General features: G+C 48.7%; 1 protein-coding gene across 1 annotated transcript in view; it reads left to right on the top strand.

The window, feature by feature from the left end:
- Positions 1-3,978: 3,978 nt before the first annotated feature.
- JAG1 (jagged canonical Notch ligand 1) overlaps positions 3,979-21,305 on the top strand; it is a 35,266-nt gene continuing 17,939 nt past the window's right edge. The window contains exons 1-5 of the mRNA XM_019734916.3: positions 3,979-4,535; positions 4,946-5,251; positions 13,733-13,784; positions 18,884-19,138; positions 20,965-21,025. Coding sequence (XP_019590475.1) covers positions 4,455-4,535; positions 4,946-5,251; positions 13,733-13,784; positions 18,884-19,138; positions 20,965-21,025 — 755 coding nt within the window. The 5' untranslated portion in view covers positions 3,979-4,454. The remainder of the gene's footprint in view (positions 4,536-4,945; positions 5,252-13,732; positions 13,785-18,883; positions 19,139-20,964; positions 21,026-21,305) is intronic.

The following is a 21,305-nucleotide window of genomic DNA, read 5'->3' as shown; positions in this document are numbered from 1 at the left end:
TTAGTGGCCAATGGCTCAATGGCTACAGCTGACGGCCAATCAGCCACAGCTGATGGCCATCTACTACCCGAGCCAGCACCCCTCCACGTGAGGCCGAGAGCCTGTAAACTTCTTTCTGGGGCTCTGCCCCCACAGTTACTGTGAGAGCTACAACTTAATCCTGATTTTTTAATATCTAATTTTGTCTAGTTTGTTGCCCATAGATCGTTTTCCACCCCTCTTCTTCTTGAGCATGTCTTGCGATGTGGAAGGAGAGTAATCCACACAGGTGGCTGTGCTTCCGTGGGGAACTGGCTGGGCAGAGTTATGGGGACTGGCATTTTCTGCGATGATAATGTGGTGGAACAAGAAAAGAACTCATGGGACAGACACATCAGTATCCTTTGGTTTTGCTGGAAAGGGACAGAAAGATGTCACATCTGCTTTTCCATGGAATAGGGCTTGTGAACTTGCCTGAATGTCTCTACAATATTCAAACAAAGAAAAGGGAAGATATTAAAGGACATTTTACATGCCCCTTTATATTTGACCTTCCTCTCTTATTTATTGGAAAAAGAAAGGAATTAGGAGAAAGGCATGCAGGAAAAGAACCAAGTTCCTTTTGTTCTTTACTGTAATCTGCACTATCGTCCCTTACAAGCATGCCCTCCACTCTGTAGTGCAATATTTTGTGTTGTCCACTATATTCTTTGCATCCTACACAATATCTGGTCCATCAATAACTATTTTCCTCAACATTTTATAGTGAAAATTTTCAAACGAGAAATTTGAAAAAATTTAGCTACTGGCATGACCACCACGTGGATCCAATCATTAGCATTTATTTTGCTTCAGCATCTCTCGTCAGCCATCCTCTACGCATCCATCAATCTAATTCCAAGGCATTTCCAAGTTGCAAATCTTTTCCGTTCCCTCTGAATACTTCAGCACTCATATAATTAAGTCAATTTGAATATTACAAACTTTTTTCTTTTGAACATGTGAAATACACCAATCTTAAGTGTACTATTGAATTTTGACACACACATTTGTACATCTGTGTAACCCAAACCCTCAAGATACAGAACATTACCCCTGCCCCACAAGAGGCCTCCAGCCCATCCCAGTTGTCTCCACCCTCCTATCTCTCCAAGCAGTCACTCTTTATTTTTTACCATCGATTAGTTTTGCCTAACCGATGTAAGAAGGTACGTGTTCTAGAACTCCATATAAATGGATTCATACAGTATGTAGTCTTCTTTTGCTTAGCTTATCACTCAGCATATTTTTGAGATCATTCACGTTTGTGCATGTAACCTAGTTCTCAATGAATATTGATTTGCTTTTTATCAGTGTTGATTAACCAGGGCTTTACATTGACTAATTGTATTTAAATACAATCATAAGAGCTTGAACATCTTTCATTTATGCTTTTGGCGGCGGAGGGGGGGGTGGTTCAGCACTGCTGTTTGTTGATGACTCAATAAAAGTAGGGCAAATTTTGTGGAAAAAGAAAAAAGAGGTATCATCTTTTTAAAATTAAAGAAGATACTCACAGATAGTTACGGTTTGAGCACATGATACAGGCCAGACAGTAACTGACTGCAGCTTTGCCTCTTCACCGGTGTAGATGTGATGGCTAAATGCAGCATTTTTCACAGGAATGTTTTTTTTTCTGGAATGTTCACTTACTTTGGCTCTACCCAAAGGCAGGATGTGACCTGGCCAAGGGAGAATCTGCATATTTGAGTTCCTTCTGCAGTAGTTCCCCATTCGCCAGGGAGGCTGAGAACTGGCTGCTAGGAAGTGGAGGATAAGCTTCCACTTGTGTCTGTTGCGATAAATGTGACTGGCTTTTTGGGGGAGTACCAATTAGTTGGAAGAGTCCCAACTGAAAATTTTCAGAGAATCCCATCAAGCCCACAACTGTCTTCTCTAAAAGTGGCTTCCCAAGCTCAGGGAGGGTGAGGGATACTGTGCTATCTGGCATGAGAATTTTGTGTTTGTTAGTGATTTGACACTTGTTAGGCTTAATCAGATAGTTTCGACCTTTGGGAAATCTATGTTCAATTCTTATTAGTCAAGGGGCTAAACTCACCTGTAGCTTGGAGCTGACCCAGCTTTGCGTGCAGCCCAGATGGATAGATACCTGGAGGTACCTGCACTCTCAGGTACCCTCTTGGGTTAAGTCAGGTGGCTGGATCTAAACTCATCAACTAAAGGCCTGACTCCACAGCCTCCTTCCTGAGGGATGTGTGGAGGACAGGCCTGCGGACACAGAATTAAAACAGGTTCAGGCATGGGGAACTCCAAGGGATTTGCATTTTAAGACCTCACCAGCCTTCATGAATTATGCTTTTACCAGCACCAGCATTTTGCATTTAAACCATTACTTAGCACCCTAATTAGGGGAAATTTGTAGATGGAGGTGAGAAGGGGGCAGAGTGGAGGTAGAGAAGATTGGTTAATGGAAACTGGTAAGAAACGGCTATATAGCAATACAGTTGACAACTAGATGCCTTGCATTTAGGATAATTGGAGAAAGTGAGAACTGGGGCACATTAAAACAAAATGCGCACGTTGCTACTGCCTATGCCAGCTGCAAACTTGTTCTGCTCTTGGATATGCCCTTTTGAAAATACGGTTTTTTAATTCTCTCACCAATGAGCATTAGACGGGCCCCATTACCATTAAGAAGGTACGTTTCTTAGGTACACTTTTTGGACTGTTGAAATTCCAAGATTCCTAAACCATCCTAAATAGTCACGCTTTTCCGTAGTACATACCCAATACAAGGACCAAGACTGTCCAGCCCACTCTTTAGTGGAAATCATTCTTTTCCCTAAAGAGGTCCCCTCAAACGCAGCAGCAGGTCTGCTAGGAGAGGGTTTGGGAGAGGATTCGGCCAGCCCACAGGTTTCCTTTGACCTTGGTTATGACCCGGAGTGTCGCTGTTAATTGGGAGGCTCGCCTCAAGGTGGAAAAGAGCATTAGTTTACACTGTCATCCCAGAGAAGCCAAGTTCTGCTGCCGGGCGATGGTGGCGAGATGGTCCCTTTCAGGCTCATCTCTTGCCACCCAGAAAGCTGCTCGGAGGCCGCCTACAGGTGCAATCCCGGCACTGCGCGGCCTGGGCAGCGTTGCTGGGAGGGTGTGAGCCCAAGCCTACCACTATCTCGGCCTACCCCTCCCAAAGCCCGAGCCTGGCCCCTGCGTGCCTGCCGCCCTCCCCCGGTTTCCCCTCGCCTCTGCTCTTGTGCGGCTTGGAAAGGAAGCTGAGAGGGCTCCGCAGCTCGGATTTGGGAGGGGGTTGGGCGCGGCCAAGGCTTCCCCTCGAATCTGTGGCAAGCCTGGCTCCGGGAAAGTTTTTCAAAGTTCCCAGCAGCGCCTGCCCAGGTCGCCTCCGCCGGGCGAGGAGACGGCGGCAAGAGCGCCAGCCTCACCACCGCCGCCACCTCTGCCGCTACTCTCGCCAGCAGCGCGCTCTGGGCGGCTAGCTCGCTCGCGGGAAGCGGGCCGGGCTCCCCGCGGGCAGGCCCTCCTGGGGCGAAAGCCGCAGCTGACGCAGGCGGCTCGGAAGGCGGAAGCTGCCCCGGTCCGACCGCTCGGGCAGCGTCGCGGCGCCTACACCTGGGGCCCCGACGGTCGGGCAGAGGCGCCCGGCTTGAGGCGCCCGAGGGGGAAGGTCCGCGCGGGTGGGGCCAGGGCGTCCCTGAGCAACAGACACTTCTAAGTTCTTCGCCGCACCCTCCCCTCCTTCCCGCCTGGCCCACAGAGCCCGAGGGCGGGGGTCTGCACTGGGCCCCCGGACGTCGAAGAGGTGCTGCGAATCCCTGAGCCCCCAACCCCTTCCAAGTTCCTCCCAGTACTCCCCCTACCCATCAACCCGGAGGGGAAGGGGCGTGTCCGTTCAGGACACGCCCCTCATGAATATTAACAAGCGCGCATGCGCCTGCCGGGCGCGCTGGGTAAAGGTGGCTAGTCTCGGCCTCGGCTCCCAGACGGGCTCTCCGAGTCCCTCTCCGAGAGCCGGGCGGGCACGCGTCATTGTGTTACCTGCGGCCGGCCAGCGAGCTGGGCTAGGGTTTTTTTTTTTTCTCCCCTCCCTCCCTCCTTTCTGTGCAGCTGATCTGAAAGGGAATAAAAGGCTGCGCATAATCATAATAATAAAAGAAGGGGAACGCGAGAGAAGGAAAGAAAGCCGGGAGGTGGAAGAGGAGGGGGAGCGCCTCAAAGAAGCGATCAGAATAATAAAAGGAGGCCGGGCTCTTTGCCTTCTGGAACGGGCCGCTCGTGAAAAGGCTTTTGAAAAGTGGTGTTGTTTTCCAGTCGTGCATGCTCCAATCGGCGGAGTATATTAGAGCCGGGACGCGGCGGCCGCAGGGGCAGCGGCGACGGCAGCACCGGCGGGAACACCAGCGCGAACAGCAGCGGCGGCAGCGGCGTCCCGAGTGCCCGCGGCGCGCAGAGCAGCGATGCGGTCCCCACGGACGCGCGGCCGGCCCGGGCGCCCCCTGAGCCTCCTGCTCGCTCTGCTCTGTGCCCTGCGAGCTAAGGTAGGAGCCCGTCGGGCCTCCCTCCCAGCCCGCCCTCTCTTTTCCTTAGCGGCGCCCTGGACGCCTGCGGTTGAGCGCCGCGAGCAGGGTCAGGAGCCCTCGGTCGCCTGGCTTCCCGACCGTGCTCCTGCTCCCGCGAGGCTGCACCTGAGCTGGAGGAGCCCCCGGCCTCCTAAATGTATCGTCCAGCCCGGGCAGAGAGCGCGTTCTCTCCGCTCTCAGTCCTCCGGGGCAGTCGTCGGATTTTTCTCGTACTCGTGCATTCTCTGCTTGGGAATCGCGTTGAGTCCTGCTCCCAGTTTTGCAAAATTATTTTCACTTGGCACCGAGTTCTTGTCGGGGCGGGCGGGGAGGGGGGGTCTCCTCGAAGGAAGCTTTCCCCCGTGCTGACCTCCCTCCCTTGCCGGCAGGTATGCGGAGCCTCCGGCCAGTTCGAGTTAGAGATCCTGTCCATGCAGAATGTGAATGGGGAGCTGCAGAACGGGAACTGCTGCGGTGGCGCCCGAAATCCGGGGGACCGCAAGTGCGCCCGCGACGAGTGTGACACATACTTCAAAGTGTGCCTCAAGGAGTACCAGTCCCGCGTCACGGCCGGGGGGCCGTGCAGCTTCGGCTCCGGGTCCACTCCTGTCATCGGGGGCAACACCTTCAATCTCAAGGCCAGTCGCGGCAATGAACGCAACCGCATCGTTCTGCCTTTCAGTTTCGCCTGGCCGGTGAGTGACGGACGCTGGGTGGGAGGCCGGAGCAAGGTTCGCACCCGCGCCTGCGGAGCGCTGTTTTCTGTTGGGAGAGGGATATAAGGGCCTTGGCTTGAAACGCGGCGCTAACTCGGGAAGATTTTTAAGGTGGGGAGTTATGCAGCAACATTCGGCAGGCCCCATCCCCGCCGCTTTTTGCTAAGCGCACTAAAGTGGGGACTCCAGAAATTGTGGGGCAAAGCTCCCCGGAAAGCAGTTTTAACTTGCAACTTGAAGGCCCCAGAATAACACCCCCACCCCCACCCCACGAGCCAGGAGTCATTATAGATGATCTTTGCTTAATCGATTAAACCTGATGCGCCGTTGAAGGCGACTCGGCTCAATTCTGGCCTTCGAACGCGGTCCAAATTGGCACCCTCCCCTTTCCCGTGAACGGCCCGGAGGGCGGGTGTGTCCTTCCTGGAGGGTGTGGAGGGAACCCGTTTCCCGCTGCTCCCCAGGAGATTTTGGTGCGTGCGGGGGCGCGCTTCGGGCTAGGCGCAAGGGCGCGGGGGCGGCCCCCGGAGGTGGGGGTGGTTCTTCGGGCCTTCTCCTAGCTGCCGCCCGGGGAGCCTCCGCCCCCTGCCGGCCCCTTCCTGCCCTCGCCCCCGCGCGGTGTATCCTTGTGGCCTTATTTCCAGCGGTTCCCGGGCTCTGGAACAGCTGTGTTTGCAAACTTCCCGGGGAAGGGCGGGGGTGCCCCTTAGTCCGGCGGGCGCACGGCCCCCTCAAGCTTTCGGGGGCGTGCCAGGGCCTGGAAGGGGCGGCCCGCTGGAGGCAGTCCCTGAGGGTGCCTGTACGTGGACCCGCGCCGGATTGCTGCTCGAGGCCCGGGACCGCACTGGCTGAACGTGCAGCAAGGCCCTTGCAACATCCCGAAATGGGTGGAAGGAAGATGGGCGCGATTGCAGAAGGGGAGGAAAGGGAAAAATGTTGGTGCCCTCTGCCCTGCTCCTCCTGTCCAGGAGGCGTGACTCATTGATAGGATTGGGGCTTGGCTCAGCCTGTGCTGAGAGGGTGGGTGGTGAGGGGAGGGGGAAGCTCAGTGCCGCGGGGAGTACTCGCTGCCACGTGCTCTAATGGGGTGCACTAGGCTGCCTCCTATCCGCAGCCTGGGGCTGTGATTCCCAACTCAGTGAGAACAGGGGAGAGTGTCTGTCTTGTGTGTGAAGCTTGGGGTGGCCCCTCAAGGCCCACGTTTACAGAAACTGGTGTTGTAAAGTGCTCTCTGCTGTGGGGGAAATAAGACAGTTATCAGAAACATGCCATTAAAAGGGGCTTATAAAAACTTGTGGTATGGGGAGTTCTCTGTCAATAGGGGCTGCTGCTTCTGTTGTGGGGTTTCATTTTTGCCAAGCGTGTTTATCTTGTCTGTTAATCCCCTATTAGGGAAAACTTGAAGCTAAAGAGGTTCGCCACATTTTTAATCTGACTGTGAATACTGTTTGCCCTTGAACGTAACCTATTTGGAGTTTAGGGGGAAGGGGCCTGCAGGTGGTTCCACCCTCTGAAGGATCAGTCTGAGCCCCCTCACTTTCCTCAAGACCATAAAAGGAATCCTATTAGTGATATGGAAAAGCTGCAGGCCTGGCTGAGCTTCATTTTGGAGAAGAGGGTCAGAGGGAGGCATGGATGAAAACAGGGAGTCTTGCTTGCTCCCCAGGCTGGCTGGGGAAAGTGACCTAGAAGGTGTGTCTTTCCCCTTTTGACACTTGGCAGAGAGGCCTGGATGGGGAAGGAGTGGAAGCAGCGTGTGAGGGCAGAGAGATGATTGATTTCCTGGTGCTGTTCTGTGGTTTCAGGCCCACGGGTCACCAACCATGAAATAGACTTTCTAGAATGGGGGTGACTGCTGGGGCTACACTGAGAGTGTGGTTCTTTTGAAGCTGGGCCAAATGCATGTATCACTCATAAACAAGTCTCCACCCTGCTACACCAAAAAGGCCTGCTGTGAAATATAAGCTTTACTTCCAAAGAGAAACCGGAGTTTAGGTGTATTGTTTTAGTTTATTTTCCTGAGTGCAGTTGGAGAAACACCAGTCTGTACCTTTCAAGAATGATTCCAGGGTGAGTGTTAACTAACGTGAAAGCACTCAGGTAGACAAATAAGTATGGAAGTGAATAAGCACAGCTTCACTCGCTTTGGCAACTAAATATTAATAAGCGTGTCTATTTAAAACTGATTTCCTTGAATAGCTAATAACTGAACTTGGTTCAGAATTCAAGGTTCACAGGATATATGGTTTAGGCAGCCACAATTTCTGTTAGCAGGGTCCTCCCAAATGTTCTGTGGTTCAGAGAGCATGGTAGAAGTTGAGAAAGTTGTATAATTCATGTCTTGTTTGGAATTACAACCCCAGTCAAACAACTGTTCATGTTCTGGAGAGGAAGAGGAGGAAAATATTTGGTTAGACATGAAATATAATCCCCCTCCCAGTGTCCATGTGGGTAGCTCTGTAGAGGTGGGGCTGCCCGCTGGATAGTACCATGTTATGTCCCACTTGGTGTCCACTGCCCCAGCTCCAGTCTTGTGGTAGTTTTCATTGGTGGCTTCTAATCACCATACCAGTGCTGCTCCCAAGGGGCTTCACTTGAAGCAGCTAGCCTGATTTATGATCCTCCAATCTGGGGACCCAGTGATAAGAACATACGTGGTGAGAGGGTAATTGGGCTGAATGGGAACTAATTTGGGAATAACCATTTATAAATCACTGAAATGGTTATGTTTCCCCTCCCAAACTTAGTGCTAAATCCCAGTAGTGCCTGTTTATTAAAAATACCTTAGTGTAATTACCACTGCCCATTCCCAAAAGCTTTTCAGGAACTCAGAACCCTGGTTAGCTATAGTGATGCATTGCTGGCCCTAGGGTGAAATGAATCCAGAAAAACTTTGAGGGAAGCAATTGCGGTATCTAGTCTCACAGCCTCCTACTTGAATGCCATTGGCACTGATAAACGGCTTGCTGAGCTCAACTTAATTTTTCTAGGAAAATCCAATGAAGTGTGATTGCTGCATACCAGAGGGATGTCAGCTTTGGCCTTCTTCACACTTTTAAGGCCAGAATGAGCAACTGCCAGGGGTTTGGGTGAACTAGATGCCGGCAAGGTTAATCACAGTACAATTGACAAGTCCTTGACGTTGTGCCTTCGTATTTCCCAGTCCCTAAGCCTTCACAGATGTGGCATGGACACGTGGAGGGCAGAGGGATGGGGTCCTCATTTGAGACGGCTCATTTCTGCAGCCAGTATGTGCAACCCATGTGGTCAGTATGCATGCAGACCGATACCACACGTGTGTTTACGTGCTCAGAGCAATTGAGTTAATGCACGTGGAGAAACCACTTTGAAAACACCCTTTGCACTAAGACACCTACCTCAGAGGAAAACAATGAAATGACATGTCTGCATTGCAAAGCCAGGCTTGGGGGAAAGGCCGAGCTGTGCTCACTTTGCACCAAGTGTCTCTGCAGCATGGCTGCTTCCCAAATGGAATCCTTATTCAAGGTACTTGGCTTTTAATAGTTTTTTCCTCTTCCAGGTGTAACCTCCTTGTTGTCTTGTTTCTTAGCAACTTATTCAAACTTCCAGTTACTTACATGAGTTTGGAACCCACCAACTCCCCACCCATAATTCTACAGAGACTGCAAACATTTTTAGAGAATGGTGTGAATGAAGCTTTTGGCATCAAGACTGTTGGGAAAGTTGGATAGGTAAGGAGGGGAGGCAGCAACCACTTAGAGGTGTTTAGCCTCCTAGAAAACCAGTGACCTGAATACTGCCTAAAATCTGTACCGCCAAGAATGATAGGGGACCCTTTGGACAGAGGATAAGTGGAAGGTATTGCATGGAGGAAACACGTTATGCATGAAAAAGCAAAGCCAAGGCAACAAGGAGTCTTCATGGTCCTGATCTGAAAACAGGAATGCAAACAGGCCTTGGCTGGATGCGGAGCAGCCACTGGCCCATTTTAGAGCTAGAACTTGGTTCCGATGTCAGCTTTTCAGGATTGGTTCCAGTGCAAGAGTGCATCATCTCTGGATGTGCATACAATTAGCATCGTAATCCATAAAGGCAAATGTTTTTGAGAATTCCGCCTTAGTGAACTTCCAGAGGCACGTTCCTACCCCCAGCAACAACCCATAGGTTAGGTTCTGAGCTGCTGAGAAGGGTGACACTTGGCTCCAGCTTTTACAGACATTTAATAAAATAGAACGAAACTTAAACTGTTTTTTGAACTTTAGGAAGATGTATTAGGATGCATGGGAAGTCATGATTCTTGCGTTTTCTAGAATGGTAGCAGAAGAGGGATAGGATTCTGGGTTCAGAAATGTCCTGTCTTTATCTTGACTCTTGGGGCCAGGTGTCCCTATTGTGACTCCCTTGCTGGTTTCTGAACACTGTGGACTGCCTTACCCCGTGGCCCTTATTTTTATGGTGCTAGTGACACTTGTCACTGGTGCCGTGCATGTGCGGGGAAGAAATTCCACAACATGGCTCCCAATGGTTAAAAGTGGTACGTAAATAGTGAAACATTCAGAGCCCTCTACCAGCTCAGCCCAGTTTTTGTGCACTTTTGGTAAATAAGTAGAAAGGCTTCTTGTTCAGGCTTGCTCGGTGTGAACCAACGGTTGTGCTTGGCTGGCTTCTCGGTATTCTATCTATTAACCTCGCCACCCTTTTGTAACTGGTGCATTTAATTATCAGTGGGATGCTTTTCAAACAGGTAAGGGTAATGATGGGAAAGGGGGTGGGGGCATCTCATTGAGTCTCAAATCTGGATATGAGCTCTGGGGCCCACTTGGTGGGTCTTTGAGGTGAGCTTTCATGAGAAAATCACCCTTTGTAACCAGATCGGACTCTATTGAAATGTCAAGCCCTGTAGACTAAATGGGTTTCTACGACTAAAGTCTTCTTAGTTTGGATGCTGTGGGTTAGTTGTCCATGCCTCACCTGGCCAAAACCCCGTGATACGGGAATTGTTTGTGCCAGTATGCGTGTGCCCATGCATGGAATCTTGGACACTTTTATTTAATGTCTGTGACCTGAATATTTTATCCTCTGGCCGCCCAGACGCAGGCAGGACAATACTGTGGCCGAACTGACTGAATGAGGATTACAGAGAATAATGTGGCCTCTCCAAAAATAATGCTAATACAAGGCCAGCAACAGGAAGTGACAGTTGAGTCAGCAGAGTACAGGGCCCCAGACAAACCCAGGGCTGAGTGCCTCTGTACAATGGCCCCGTGGGCACATGGGGTATTCCCAGGGTGTGAGTTCTTCGGGCCTGCCTGTCATAGCAGCCTGAGGTTTTGGACACTGCACGCGTGCCGTTTGGATGGCGGTTTGTTTGTGTCCGTCAGCTTGGCAGGAGTGGAGGCAGCCGCTTCTCAGGGCTTGGTTTGGCTGCCACTATTGCCAGGAAAAGGAAGCTCCCAGCTGCCAACACAATTACCTTTGTTTCTTACATCCCCCTTCTTAATGTGGCAATTAAGTGCTTACCACTCTGCCTGGTGCCAAGGCAACCACCATGGATGGGATGGAGCACAGCACATAGCCCTCCCACAGCCCCAGTGCTGAGGCGGGAAGGAGGTGCTTGGGGCACCCGGTGGCCCTGGGATTCCTTGGGGCTTAGATGCCAGGACCCTTTCTAAGTAAAACCCCATGGAAGTCCTCCCCAAAGGTCATTCTGAAAGCTTACCATTCGTCCTTCCTGCTGTGTGACAATGAGAACCTGCCGCTATGTTGCCGTATTTCCTTGGGCCTGGAGCTGGGAAGGTGCAGAAATGATTCACTCTGCAAACCCAGACTGAAGGTCTGTTAGTACCCATCCCTCCTGCTTTGCCCCCAGGCCATTTTTCTGGGCAAATTTAAAGGGGTGGGGGGGATGGAAGCTGAGTGATGCATTATAAGTTTTATTTTTATAGTTGGAAACCAAAAAAAAAAATTCAGGTATTTGCCGTTTTGTATGTGGGTTTTTTGGTATGAACTCGTTAAGTTTGAATACTCAGCCATCTTCTTGCCTGGCGCTCCTTTCCCAGCCCGTGGGAGGGCCTGTGGAACTCTGCTGGGGGTCAGGTTTGCAATGGTGAATTGGATGTGACATGATCATAGTGGATTGCTGATTTGGGCCTGGTACCTTGCTTTGATGGCATAAGGTGTGAGTGGTTTGGAGTTTGGGTGTATATTCTGGGCTGTACAGAGGTCAGGTGTGGGCCTGGGAAAAATTAAAATTCCCTAGCAACTAATAATCATTGTTAAATTATCTTGATTGTCCATCTGTAGTGTGGGGATGGAGTGGGCAGTAAGAGTGCCTCCTAACAGGGGCTGTGACGGGAACCCTTTTTTCTGAAGGCTGGGCAGGAGGAATCCTTCTGGCCCAGGAGGTGAGTCCTAGAGCCATAAACCCTCCTCCGAAACAAGGGAAGAGAAGGTTCAGGGCTCTTTTTTTTTTTTTTTTGGCAAGGCTTTGTTGTCAACCGTGCAGTCCCCAGCCCTCACCTCATATCTACCTCTGAGAAGGCAGTTTATGGAAAATCATGAAACAGCATCGAGAGCTTTGTGCCATTCTATTCCCTCCTGGTGGGACAGGGTTGGTGAGCAGCTTCCGACGTCTTTCCAGTTCTGGGGAGGATGAGCCTGGTAGACAGCTTGGTCTTCCAAGTTCTTGTGCAAGACCAAGGATGCCTTCTTCCTTGAGCAGGAAGCAGAGTTAATAGTGTCACACCAGCTCAGTCCCGGGACGCCTTCCCGTTCCATGGTGTTTGCGGGTATTATGTGTTTAGAGCTTGGGCAAGTCTGTCGAAACTGGGTATCAATGCATCTAATCAGAAGATTAATTACAACAATGTGTGGAAGTGAAGAACGTTGGTCTCATGATCAGCAAATGAAGGGATTAATTATACAAAATCAGCCCCACATCTGGCCTCATTTTGACTTGGCTCACGTCAAATCAGTAGAGAAATATAATTTCTTTCTACTCTCAGGGAAGAGTCTTGTAATTTGTAGGAAGTCCTAGAAAACTTAGAGGCTGTAGATAAGGTGTAACTTTCACTAATAAAATATTAACGATGACAACAATGGGTTTGGACCGATGGCCATTGACAGGAGAGGGCTGGGTATGTGCCCCAGCTTGCCCGGTTTTGCTTGCTTTTCTGAGCATTTTCCCACAGTTATCAGTGAACGAAATGGAATCCTACTCTGCTTTGAGTATGAAACATATTTCGGCTGTGTTCCAAGGCAGGGTCTATCACAAGATATTTTTATATTCAGAGGCGGCCTGCTGTATCGCTGTGTGAGCAGTAAGCTTGCCTTGAGTTATGAATGAAGCTCCTTTTCTAGTCCTGTCCGTTTTTGCCTTCACTTTGTAGGTTCCTTTCCTTGGTGAGTGTGTTTGTTGGCATGGCATTGTTTGATCAATACACGCTACAGTTTCCGATGTATTGGTATCTGACAGTTAGTGACAGCACAGGGGTACAACAAAAGGGTTCATGCGCCTTTCTCCCCACCCCCTGTGATATATTTCTCCAGCACCAAGATAGCAGAAAGTTGATTTAAACCCTGGTGTTTTGTGAGACTGACCTCATTCTAAATTACAAATGAAGATTTGAGTAAAAGTGGGAATTTGCTAATGGCTTGGATTTTGGGGGGAGGTGGAATTCTGAGATAAGCCTGGAAGATAAAAGGTGCCTTCAGTATAATAGCTGGCACCCCGCCAGTGTCCAGGGAATTCGTTTAGTTAGTGAACTCTGATTATTCTTGGAATGTTAGATCTTATTGACAGATAAGTTCATCAATAAATATAACCAACCCTTGGATGTGTGGTTATTTCTCCCTTTTGTGCTTTCCTCCCCAGAGTCTGCCCCCCATGTACCCCAATTTAGGTTGCTGCCTTTGTCTTGGGAGTCTCTGCACCTACCAGCCCCCCCCCCCCCCCCCCCCGCCGCTTCCTAGAGCCACCTGATACTTGTGGGAGCCTAGATGGTCTCACACAGGCCTTTCAAAGGGGTTCTGAAAAGGAAAAGGGGGCCTCCCTGGGGACCGCCCCACCAGGCCCAAAGTGTAACCTTAGCAATACCCAGTCCTCTCTGGATGGGTCCCCCTCCCCTGGTGCAAATACCTGGTTAGGTTAGCTTAGAATAAATTCTTTGTGTGTTTTTCTCATGCACTAGAATTAGGATCTGGAAAGTTGGAAAACTGTATGCTAAGTGTTCAGCTATAGAGAGATAGCATTTCCTGACGATGACTTTGAGCTGCCTGCATCATGCACCCCCACCAGGCAAAAGGAGTCAACTGGGGGTGGCTGCTGGAGTGGGGAGGGGAGTTGGGTGACCTCAGCTCGACAGCAAACAATTTTCATTTTGGCTTTATGGTTTTATTTGGCGGGGTGTGCAGGGAGGCCAAGAGAGTATTGAGAGCTGACCCCTATTTCTGAATACTGTGTTGTTTATCTGTTTGCAGAGGTCCTACACTTTACTTGTGGAGGCGTGGGATTCCAGTAACGACACTGTCCGTAAGTATCACAGCGAAGGACTTGTCTCTAAACGTGCGTTTCTGGAATTGCAGTGCTTGGCATGGCATATAGTAGTTGTCAGAGCTGGATGTGTCTCCTGGGTGCTTCAGGGAACTTCTGCTACCCCTGCCATCTGTCCTCTGCCCCCTCGGGCGAAACTCTCAGTGGAGTCTTCCATAACTTCCCCTAGCCTTTTTGCTTAGAATATTAAGTGGCCAGGACAGATTCCCAGTTAATTCAGTCCCTGAATATGGCACTAGATTATCTTTGGGATAGAGATCTTAATGGTTTTACAACTTTAAAACCTTGTAGACTGCTAAAGGATCAAAGTAGTGACTTTTTAAAAGTCCATTTAAACTTTAAGTGAGCGTTTAATCTCTCATCAGAAAGATAAAGCTGGCAAAGGTGGTGCTGGGCTCTAAAGACCGACCTTGAATTTCACTTGGTGGGCAGGTGAGCTTCCAGCCGGTCAGGGTTTCCCACACTGCACACGACAAACCTTTCATTGAAGCGGAATTCCAGAGCCTCCCAGCCATTACACTTGCCTTGTTCCCTTTTGAAAGATGACTGTTTTCAATGCAGGTTGCTTTCCAGAATAGCTATAAAGCTGGGTTTTGGTGGGGAAGCCATAGAGGGTGTTTATAGAAATGGTAGCAGTCTGGCTTACAGGGTAGTCTTTGCTCTTTATTGTAACTTAAACGTATGTTTCCCCTCTGTCAAAATTGCGAGTTCCCTTTTTGGCTGCAGAATCTGTGTGGTTGTCATTGGAAAACTTGATTCACGCTGAAATTTCAGTCTGCATAGGAGGAAGGCTGGATCAAACTTTTTGAGTGTCTCATCCCTTTTTTCCTCTATCTCACTGACCCTTCCTTTCTGTTTTGGCTGCTAATGACATTTCCCTGCCCCTTTTTCTCGCCTTGCTTTCTTTTTATTTTTCCTGCCTCTGAGAATGGTGAATGCCCAGAGTGAGACCAGTGAGGGCTTGGTATATGCTAGGTTGGGTCCCTTACGGGCTGTCTGGCTCATTGGGTCACTTGGGGCCACATGGTCATTGCTGAGCCCTCGTGTGTCAGAGGCTCCAGGTCACTTGGACCACTCCTCTTGCTTTGATATCTGAAGTCCAGATTGGTGGACTTCCTCCCTGAGGGGCACCGCTGTCGCACTGAGGTGTGGTGGGAGGGCGTGTGTGACCAGCCTTGGTTGTGGCTGATGCCCGTCAGGGTCATAGACACCTCTTTGTTCTCTGTCTTCCTCCCTTGCCACAGGGATTGTGTGCACATTATGTCACTGTGACCTGCTTACAATGGTAACTAAGCATTGGAAAGGTTGGGGAGGGGGAGAAATCGTTTTTTCAGATATTCTGGTGCAGACGTGCTGTTCTCCTCCCCCTCCATTTTAGATGTTAAAACAATGGTGGAGAGAAGAGAGCTGGGTCAGATACTTGTTAGGGCATACAAGGGACTTGAGGGTCTTCCACTGTCCCACAGGTCAAGTTATCTGTGCCCCTGGGAATCCAGTGCCCGTAAAGATCTGCCCATGGTTGTCTGCATTTTGGGGTAGCCCCGTTTCGGAGATCTGGGGCCTCTCATCTCTTGCTGGGGATATAACCAAATCCTTGGCAGGGCGCAAGGAGGACTTGGGCAGGGATAAAGGGCTTTCTGACCTCCAGTCTTGGAGAGGGGTTGCCACACTTTTTCAGCCTCTCTTTTGATGCTTCCAAGTACATTCAAAGCAAAATTTGACGTCTTCCCTCTCCAAAAGCAGATCCGGCCTAGTTCCGTTTATGGATGCCTAGCATTAGCATTTGAACACCCAGTACTGCAAGCCAGAAATCTGGACCACAACCCTTTTGTACCTCTCTCTCAGCATCCATATCTAATCCACCTCCAAAACCTTATCTCCGAATCTAATCCACCTCTGACAGTCTTATCTCTAACACATTACCAGTGTCCTGCCGCCTCCCCTGCCATTGCACTGGTCCAAGGCACCATCTGCTCACCCCCTAACTCTTAACAATAGCGGCTTGATTAGTCAACCCCTGTCTACTGTGGTCTGTCTGCCTACAGTGCTTTCTCCATTCTCCTGCCATTCTGGCCTTTTCAGAGCATAATGTTTAATGGTCACTTTTGGTAAGAGCTTCCTGCTGCTCTTGCAACAAATCTTTGTGTGGCCCTCAAGGCCTTGCACAGCCCCACTTTGTTTCCCTGCCAGCTCTATCTTATATTTCACATTGTCATCCATCATATTCGTATTCTAGTCATACCCTACCAGTCACCTTTCTGTCCTCAGATGCCTCACATTCTCTTCCACCTCTGGGCCTTTGCACATGCTGTTCACTCTGGAGTGTTTTGTTTTTCACTTTCTTCACCCTCTGCCCCTTCCAAGGGACTAGACTCCATGAGGGCAGACTGAGTATGTATAGCAACATAAATGGAGTTGCTTTTTGGGGCCCAAACAAGTTGCAGACATCCTGGCTTCAGATTAGAGGCAGAGACCTGAGTTTTGGAACAGAGAATCTCACATCAGCTGTCCAGTGAACCCTCACAAGTAGTGCCTGGCCCAAGGAAAGCCCAGGTGCTGTGCATGTGTTAGAAAGTATTGTCTAAGGCTGGCCCTCTTGTCATCAGTCCTCTAAGGCCATTTCTATTATATTTTACAACTGCAGTATATAGGATATAGATTTATCTTTCTGTCCCAGAGCAATGGCTTCAGTTTATTAGGCTTCTCAGTAGATATAGGTAAACACAAACAGGCATTCTCAAGACCAGGTTTTCCTTGTAGCTTAGCCTTCTTGGCTAAGGGCCCTGCCTGTTTGTGGGTTGCTGAGGTCCTGGGGTTATGCTCAGACTTGCCTCTCATTACCTGCTCCTTGGCCTGCAAGGCTGTTGTGGGCCCTCGGTGCTCCACCTTCATGCAGTGAAGATTGTGGGAAGGCCTGGTAACTTCCTTTTCCAGTCACAAAGCTGACCTACCAAGTGAACTACTCCAGATGCACTTATGATGCCCCAAGCTGATAGGAGGTGTGATTCAGGAGGGAGCAGCTTAGAAACAGGCAGCAAACTTGCTCTCTCTAACCCAAATGCCAGAAACCGTGTCACAGACAGAGGCACTGGACTCTCTGCCGCTTGGCTGTTAAGAAAAGTCTGTCAGGCAGGTGTGAAGTTAGTTATACATATCTGTTAGCCCCATCGAGGGTTCTGAAAGGATCACTTCGCAGCATTTCTTCCTGGAAATGAGTAGGGAGCATACTAAGCTATTGAAAATGACAGTGTCGGCCTGTGCGTGTAGGACTGGCCTGGACTCTGGTACGAATTGTTTGTTGTTGATACCTGCTGGAGAGAAGCTAAAAGCCTTTGGGCCATGGCAAGTGTGTTTAAGTAATTCCTTTATTAAGATCTCATAGTCACATGGTGATAGCTCAGTATACTTTTTAATTGAACCAGCAGAGCAAACACACAGTTAATGGAGGGACATTTTTGTCATTCTTTTGCCTGTGTTTATTTGCAAAACTTAAGATAGTAAAGTGTTTTCTGCAAGTGGTTCTGTGTGTGCTGGGGTGTAAGTCTGCAGGTATGTGGGCTTGTTCAAGGCTTGTCTTGCCCGCAAGACAGTTGAAGAAATCCAGAGGGTGAACATCAGGGCCATGCTGGAAGTGGAGTGTGGATGAAGCAGCTTAGGTGTTCCTTCTCTCCTGGTCACCTGTAGGGTTTGCATAGCCTTATAAATGAGCACAGGCCCCGGGCCTAGAAAAACGAGTGTGGGTGGGTAAGAATCACAAAGACATTGCAAGTAGGTACTAACACGGTCTCTCCAAGGTGGCCTTGAATTTGACAAGGTGGTGAAGGGTTGGTGCTGGCAGGTTTAAGAAAACAAACACAAGACCAGGCTGGGTGCTGACTTACTGCCGTGCTTTCTTTTCACATCCCTCCCCTGAACTCTTGGCACCTGGTGTTTGGAGCTATTTTAATACCTGTCTTTTCTCAGATTAGATTATAAGTGGCCTCAGGGCAGGGACCACTTCTTCCTGAGAGCTGCTTGAGCTCTGGGTGTGTTTATTTTCCTCAGGAGGCACCCTTTAAGGAGCGTGAGGTGGGTCAAAAAGCCCCTCAATCTACCGTTCTCTAAACTGGGGTGAATTCCTTTCGCATCTGTCTTCTGGGCAAATGTGAAAGATGAAATGCATCAAGCTTGTAGTAATTGCTATTTAAATTTCTATTTAAAATTGCTATTATAAATTTCACCAGCTTAAAAGGTGGTGAAATTTGTAATTTTTAAAAACATAACTCCTTGGCTTCCAGTGAAGAGTTTGAAAGTCTTTCTAAAGCAAGATACAAAACTCTAAAACCAGAAGAGAAAGATTGCTAACCTTGACCTGAAATGATGAAATTTCTCTACATTCCACAACAGGCTACTTTCTACAATATGTAGAGTTTTTGCAAATCAGTCACCACCAGTGCAGTAGAAAACTTGATAAAGGGAAGAAGCACGTGACAGTTCACAGGAACAAATACTACAAATGGTTTTGTAAACGTGTGAAAGGGTGCACACCATCACTTAATTAAATGCTAATTACAACAAGAGATACTTCTTTATCTATCAGGCAAAGATCAGAAAGTTTGATAGTACATTGTTGGGAAACAGTTTCCTGTGCTGGTGAGAGGACAAATGACAGGCCTTCATTGGAGGTAGTTTGGGGTTGTCTGTGGACAGACGGGGATTGGTTGTGCATGTCCTCTTTGAGTCAGCACTTCCATTTCTAGGTTATTTCTTTCTCTCAGAGGCATGGGCACATATGTTCAAGAATGTTTGTTGTAGCTTTCCTTAATAGCCAAAGGCCAGAACAACCTAAACTGGAACTAGGTAAATTATTTCCTTGTACTTCCAGACAGTGAAATACTATGCACCCAGGAAAAGGGTAAATAACTGGTAAGGGTGGTTGCCTCTGGGCACAGGGATGAACTTTGCATTTTCTGCCCTTTTGTACTGTTTGAATTTTGTACCATGTGCATTTATTATTAAAAATAGCCAAAATGGTCAGGGAAGAAGGCTCTGATGTGAATGTTAATGCAGTTCATCTTTGTTTTCCCCTTTGCCTCTAGAACCTGACAGCATTATTGAAAAGGCTTCTCACTCGGGCATGATAAACCCCAGCCGTCAGTGGCAGACACTAAAGCAGAACACAGGGGTTGCCCACTTTGAGTATCAGATTCGCGTGACCTGCGATGACTATTACTATGGCTTCGGCTGCAATAAGTTCTGCCGACCCAGAGACGACTTCTTTGGACACTATGCCTGTGACCAGAATGGCAACAAAACTTGTATGGAAGGCTGGATGGGCCCCGAATGTAACAAAGGTATGTGGGCGTGTGCCGAGTGGGTCAACCAGCTCTGTGTGTCTGTCGCTTCTGGTGTCAGTTCTTACCCTCTCCCTGCATTTACGTGGCTGTCTCAGGTGGGGTGAGACTTTGGCTTTTTTCTATGCCTGAAGCACGCAGATGTTGAGCTTAGAAGGCGGCTGGCTATTGGTACCCCATCCACCAGCGGCTCTGAGGGAGCACTGTCCTTGGTCACAGCGGAGTCACTGCATGTCCCATCCATCCATCGCACAGTCTGTGAATCACCTGGGGTACAAAGGCCAGCCCCCTTTGCCTTAACTGTGCGACGGTTCACACTCCAGAGCTTCCCCTGGGATCAGGATGAAGCCAGACTCCCACTGAGACCACGTCCTTGCCCAGCTCCTACCTCTGCCCTATCTGGTACCTTCCACCTCTTTCTCCTGTACCCGAATCCCCTTCTCAGGCTCTGCTTCTACGCAACCTGACCTAAAACATGCCAAGTGGGACTGTGTCAGCCTAGTCAATGTCTGAACAGATAATCCTGTAGGAAATGACAGCCCCTGAGCTCGAGGTGGCCTTAGGGCAAGGTTTCACTGGGCATCTTTTGGGGCCGTGGCAAGTGGTGAGCCTGAGCTTTCATACTGGTGTAGACTTGAACCCATCCGCAGTGGCACAGGCATCCCTCAGAGCTGTGGTTCGGTTCCAGCCCAGCACAGTAAAGCGGGTATTGCAATAAGTCCAGTCGTCGTAATCTTTGTTGATGGAGGGTCTTGCCTTCAATTAAAAAAACAAAAAGAATCGGTGAAGCACAATAAAGAGAAGCACAATAGAATGAGATATGCCTGTATGAGCTTTCAGATGTGCTATCGACTGTCCCAGCCCCTTCTAGAATTCAGTGAATTACCACATTCACAGATATTCACAGAATTGTCTGTGTTCTTTACTTTTACAAAGCTCTTGAGTCTTAGCAAATTGATGGGTAGTTCTAGTAAAGTATAATAGGCCCTCACGAACATTAATGTACTCTGCCTATTTCACATAATTTGATAAATTCTTTCAAGATAAACATGAATTAAAAACATTTTTGAACTGTGACTGAAGGGCAGGGTGGAGAGGAATTTGCAGTAATACTGGGTAATACTGCTTTCTTAAAGAATTGGAGACAAGAGTTTTAAAAGGATGATGTTTCCGGGCTCCATGTGAAAGAATTGATAAATATATTTTAAGTAGTTGGTATTCTAAACATCAGTAATACCGTGTTTCCCTGAAAATAAAACCTAGCCGGACCATCAGCTCTAATGCGTCTTTTGGAGCAAAAATTAATATAAGACCATATATTACTTATTTTACTATAAGACTGGGTTTTATATAATGTAATATTGGCTTTGTCAGTCCCATGGGATTTTTGAGACCCAGGCATTTGGGGGTGGGAGGGAGGTTAAGGAGGCTGGGGGTGGGGGTCATCTGAATGTGCCCGGATGGGGCAGAGTGGGTGAGCTGAGGGAGAATTTTACCTCCTTTTCCCTTTGGTGAGGTGGGAATTGACAAGGGAGCAGAGTAGCTATTGTTTGGAGAGACTGGATGAAGACCCCCTCCCCCCATCAACTTGCCTACATTTTTTGTCCCTAAATAGTATCATGTTTTGAGGATCTGCTAGCATGACCTTGAAGTTTAAAGCTGGATTTGTTATTTGGGCACTTCCCATCTTCCTCTCCTCACAATGGACTTGATACAAGATCTCTTAAAATTGTGGATTTTGTAGGCTTAATGCAGTAGGCCATTTTCATGGCACTGGCGGTACAAGAAACGGGCCGTGTGCTGATGCATCCTTCTGTTTTTTACAGCTATTTGCCGACAGGGCTGTAGTCCCAAGCACGGGTCTTGCAAACTCCCAGGTGACTGCAGGTAAATGACTAAATTGTCTTGTTTTTTGTTTTAATACTTTTTTTCTGAATGCAAACTGAGGACTGACTTTATTGTGAATACGTTTCTTTGGAAGAAAAGAAAGCTTTAAAAAAAATTCAAATAGGCACATCCAAAGCTTATTAAATTATACCAGCTGTCCAGTGGAATGCACACACTTCTCTCGTAGGAAAAAAGGAAACTCTTATGGGCATAGTCAGTGACTTCATGTAGTAACTGTTCTGTAAATTGATAACACGTTTTTGTAATCTTCCCCATAACG

The sequence above is a fragment of the Rhinolophus sinicus genome, chromosome 13 (genome assembly GCF_057876585.1).
Source record: "Rhinolophus sinicus isolate RSI-liver-muscle chromosome 13, RSI-T2T, whole genome shotgun sequence".
Classification (NCBI taxonomy): domain Eukaryota; kingdom Metazoa; phylum Chordata; class Mammalia; order Chiroptera; family Rhinolophidae; genus Rhinolophus; species Rhinolophus sinicus.
This window is presented reverse-complemented; position numbering and strand designations above follow the sequence as displayed.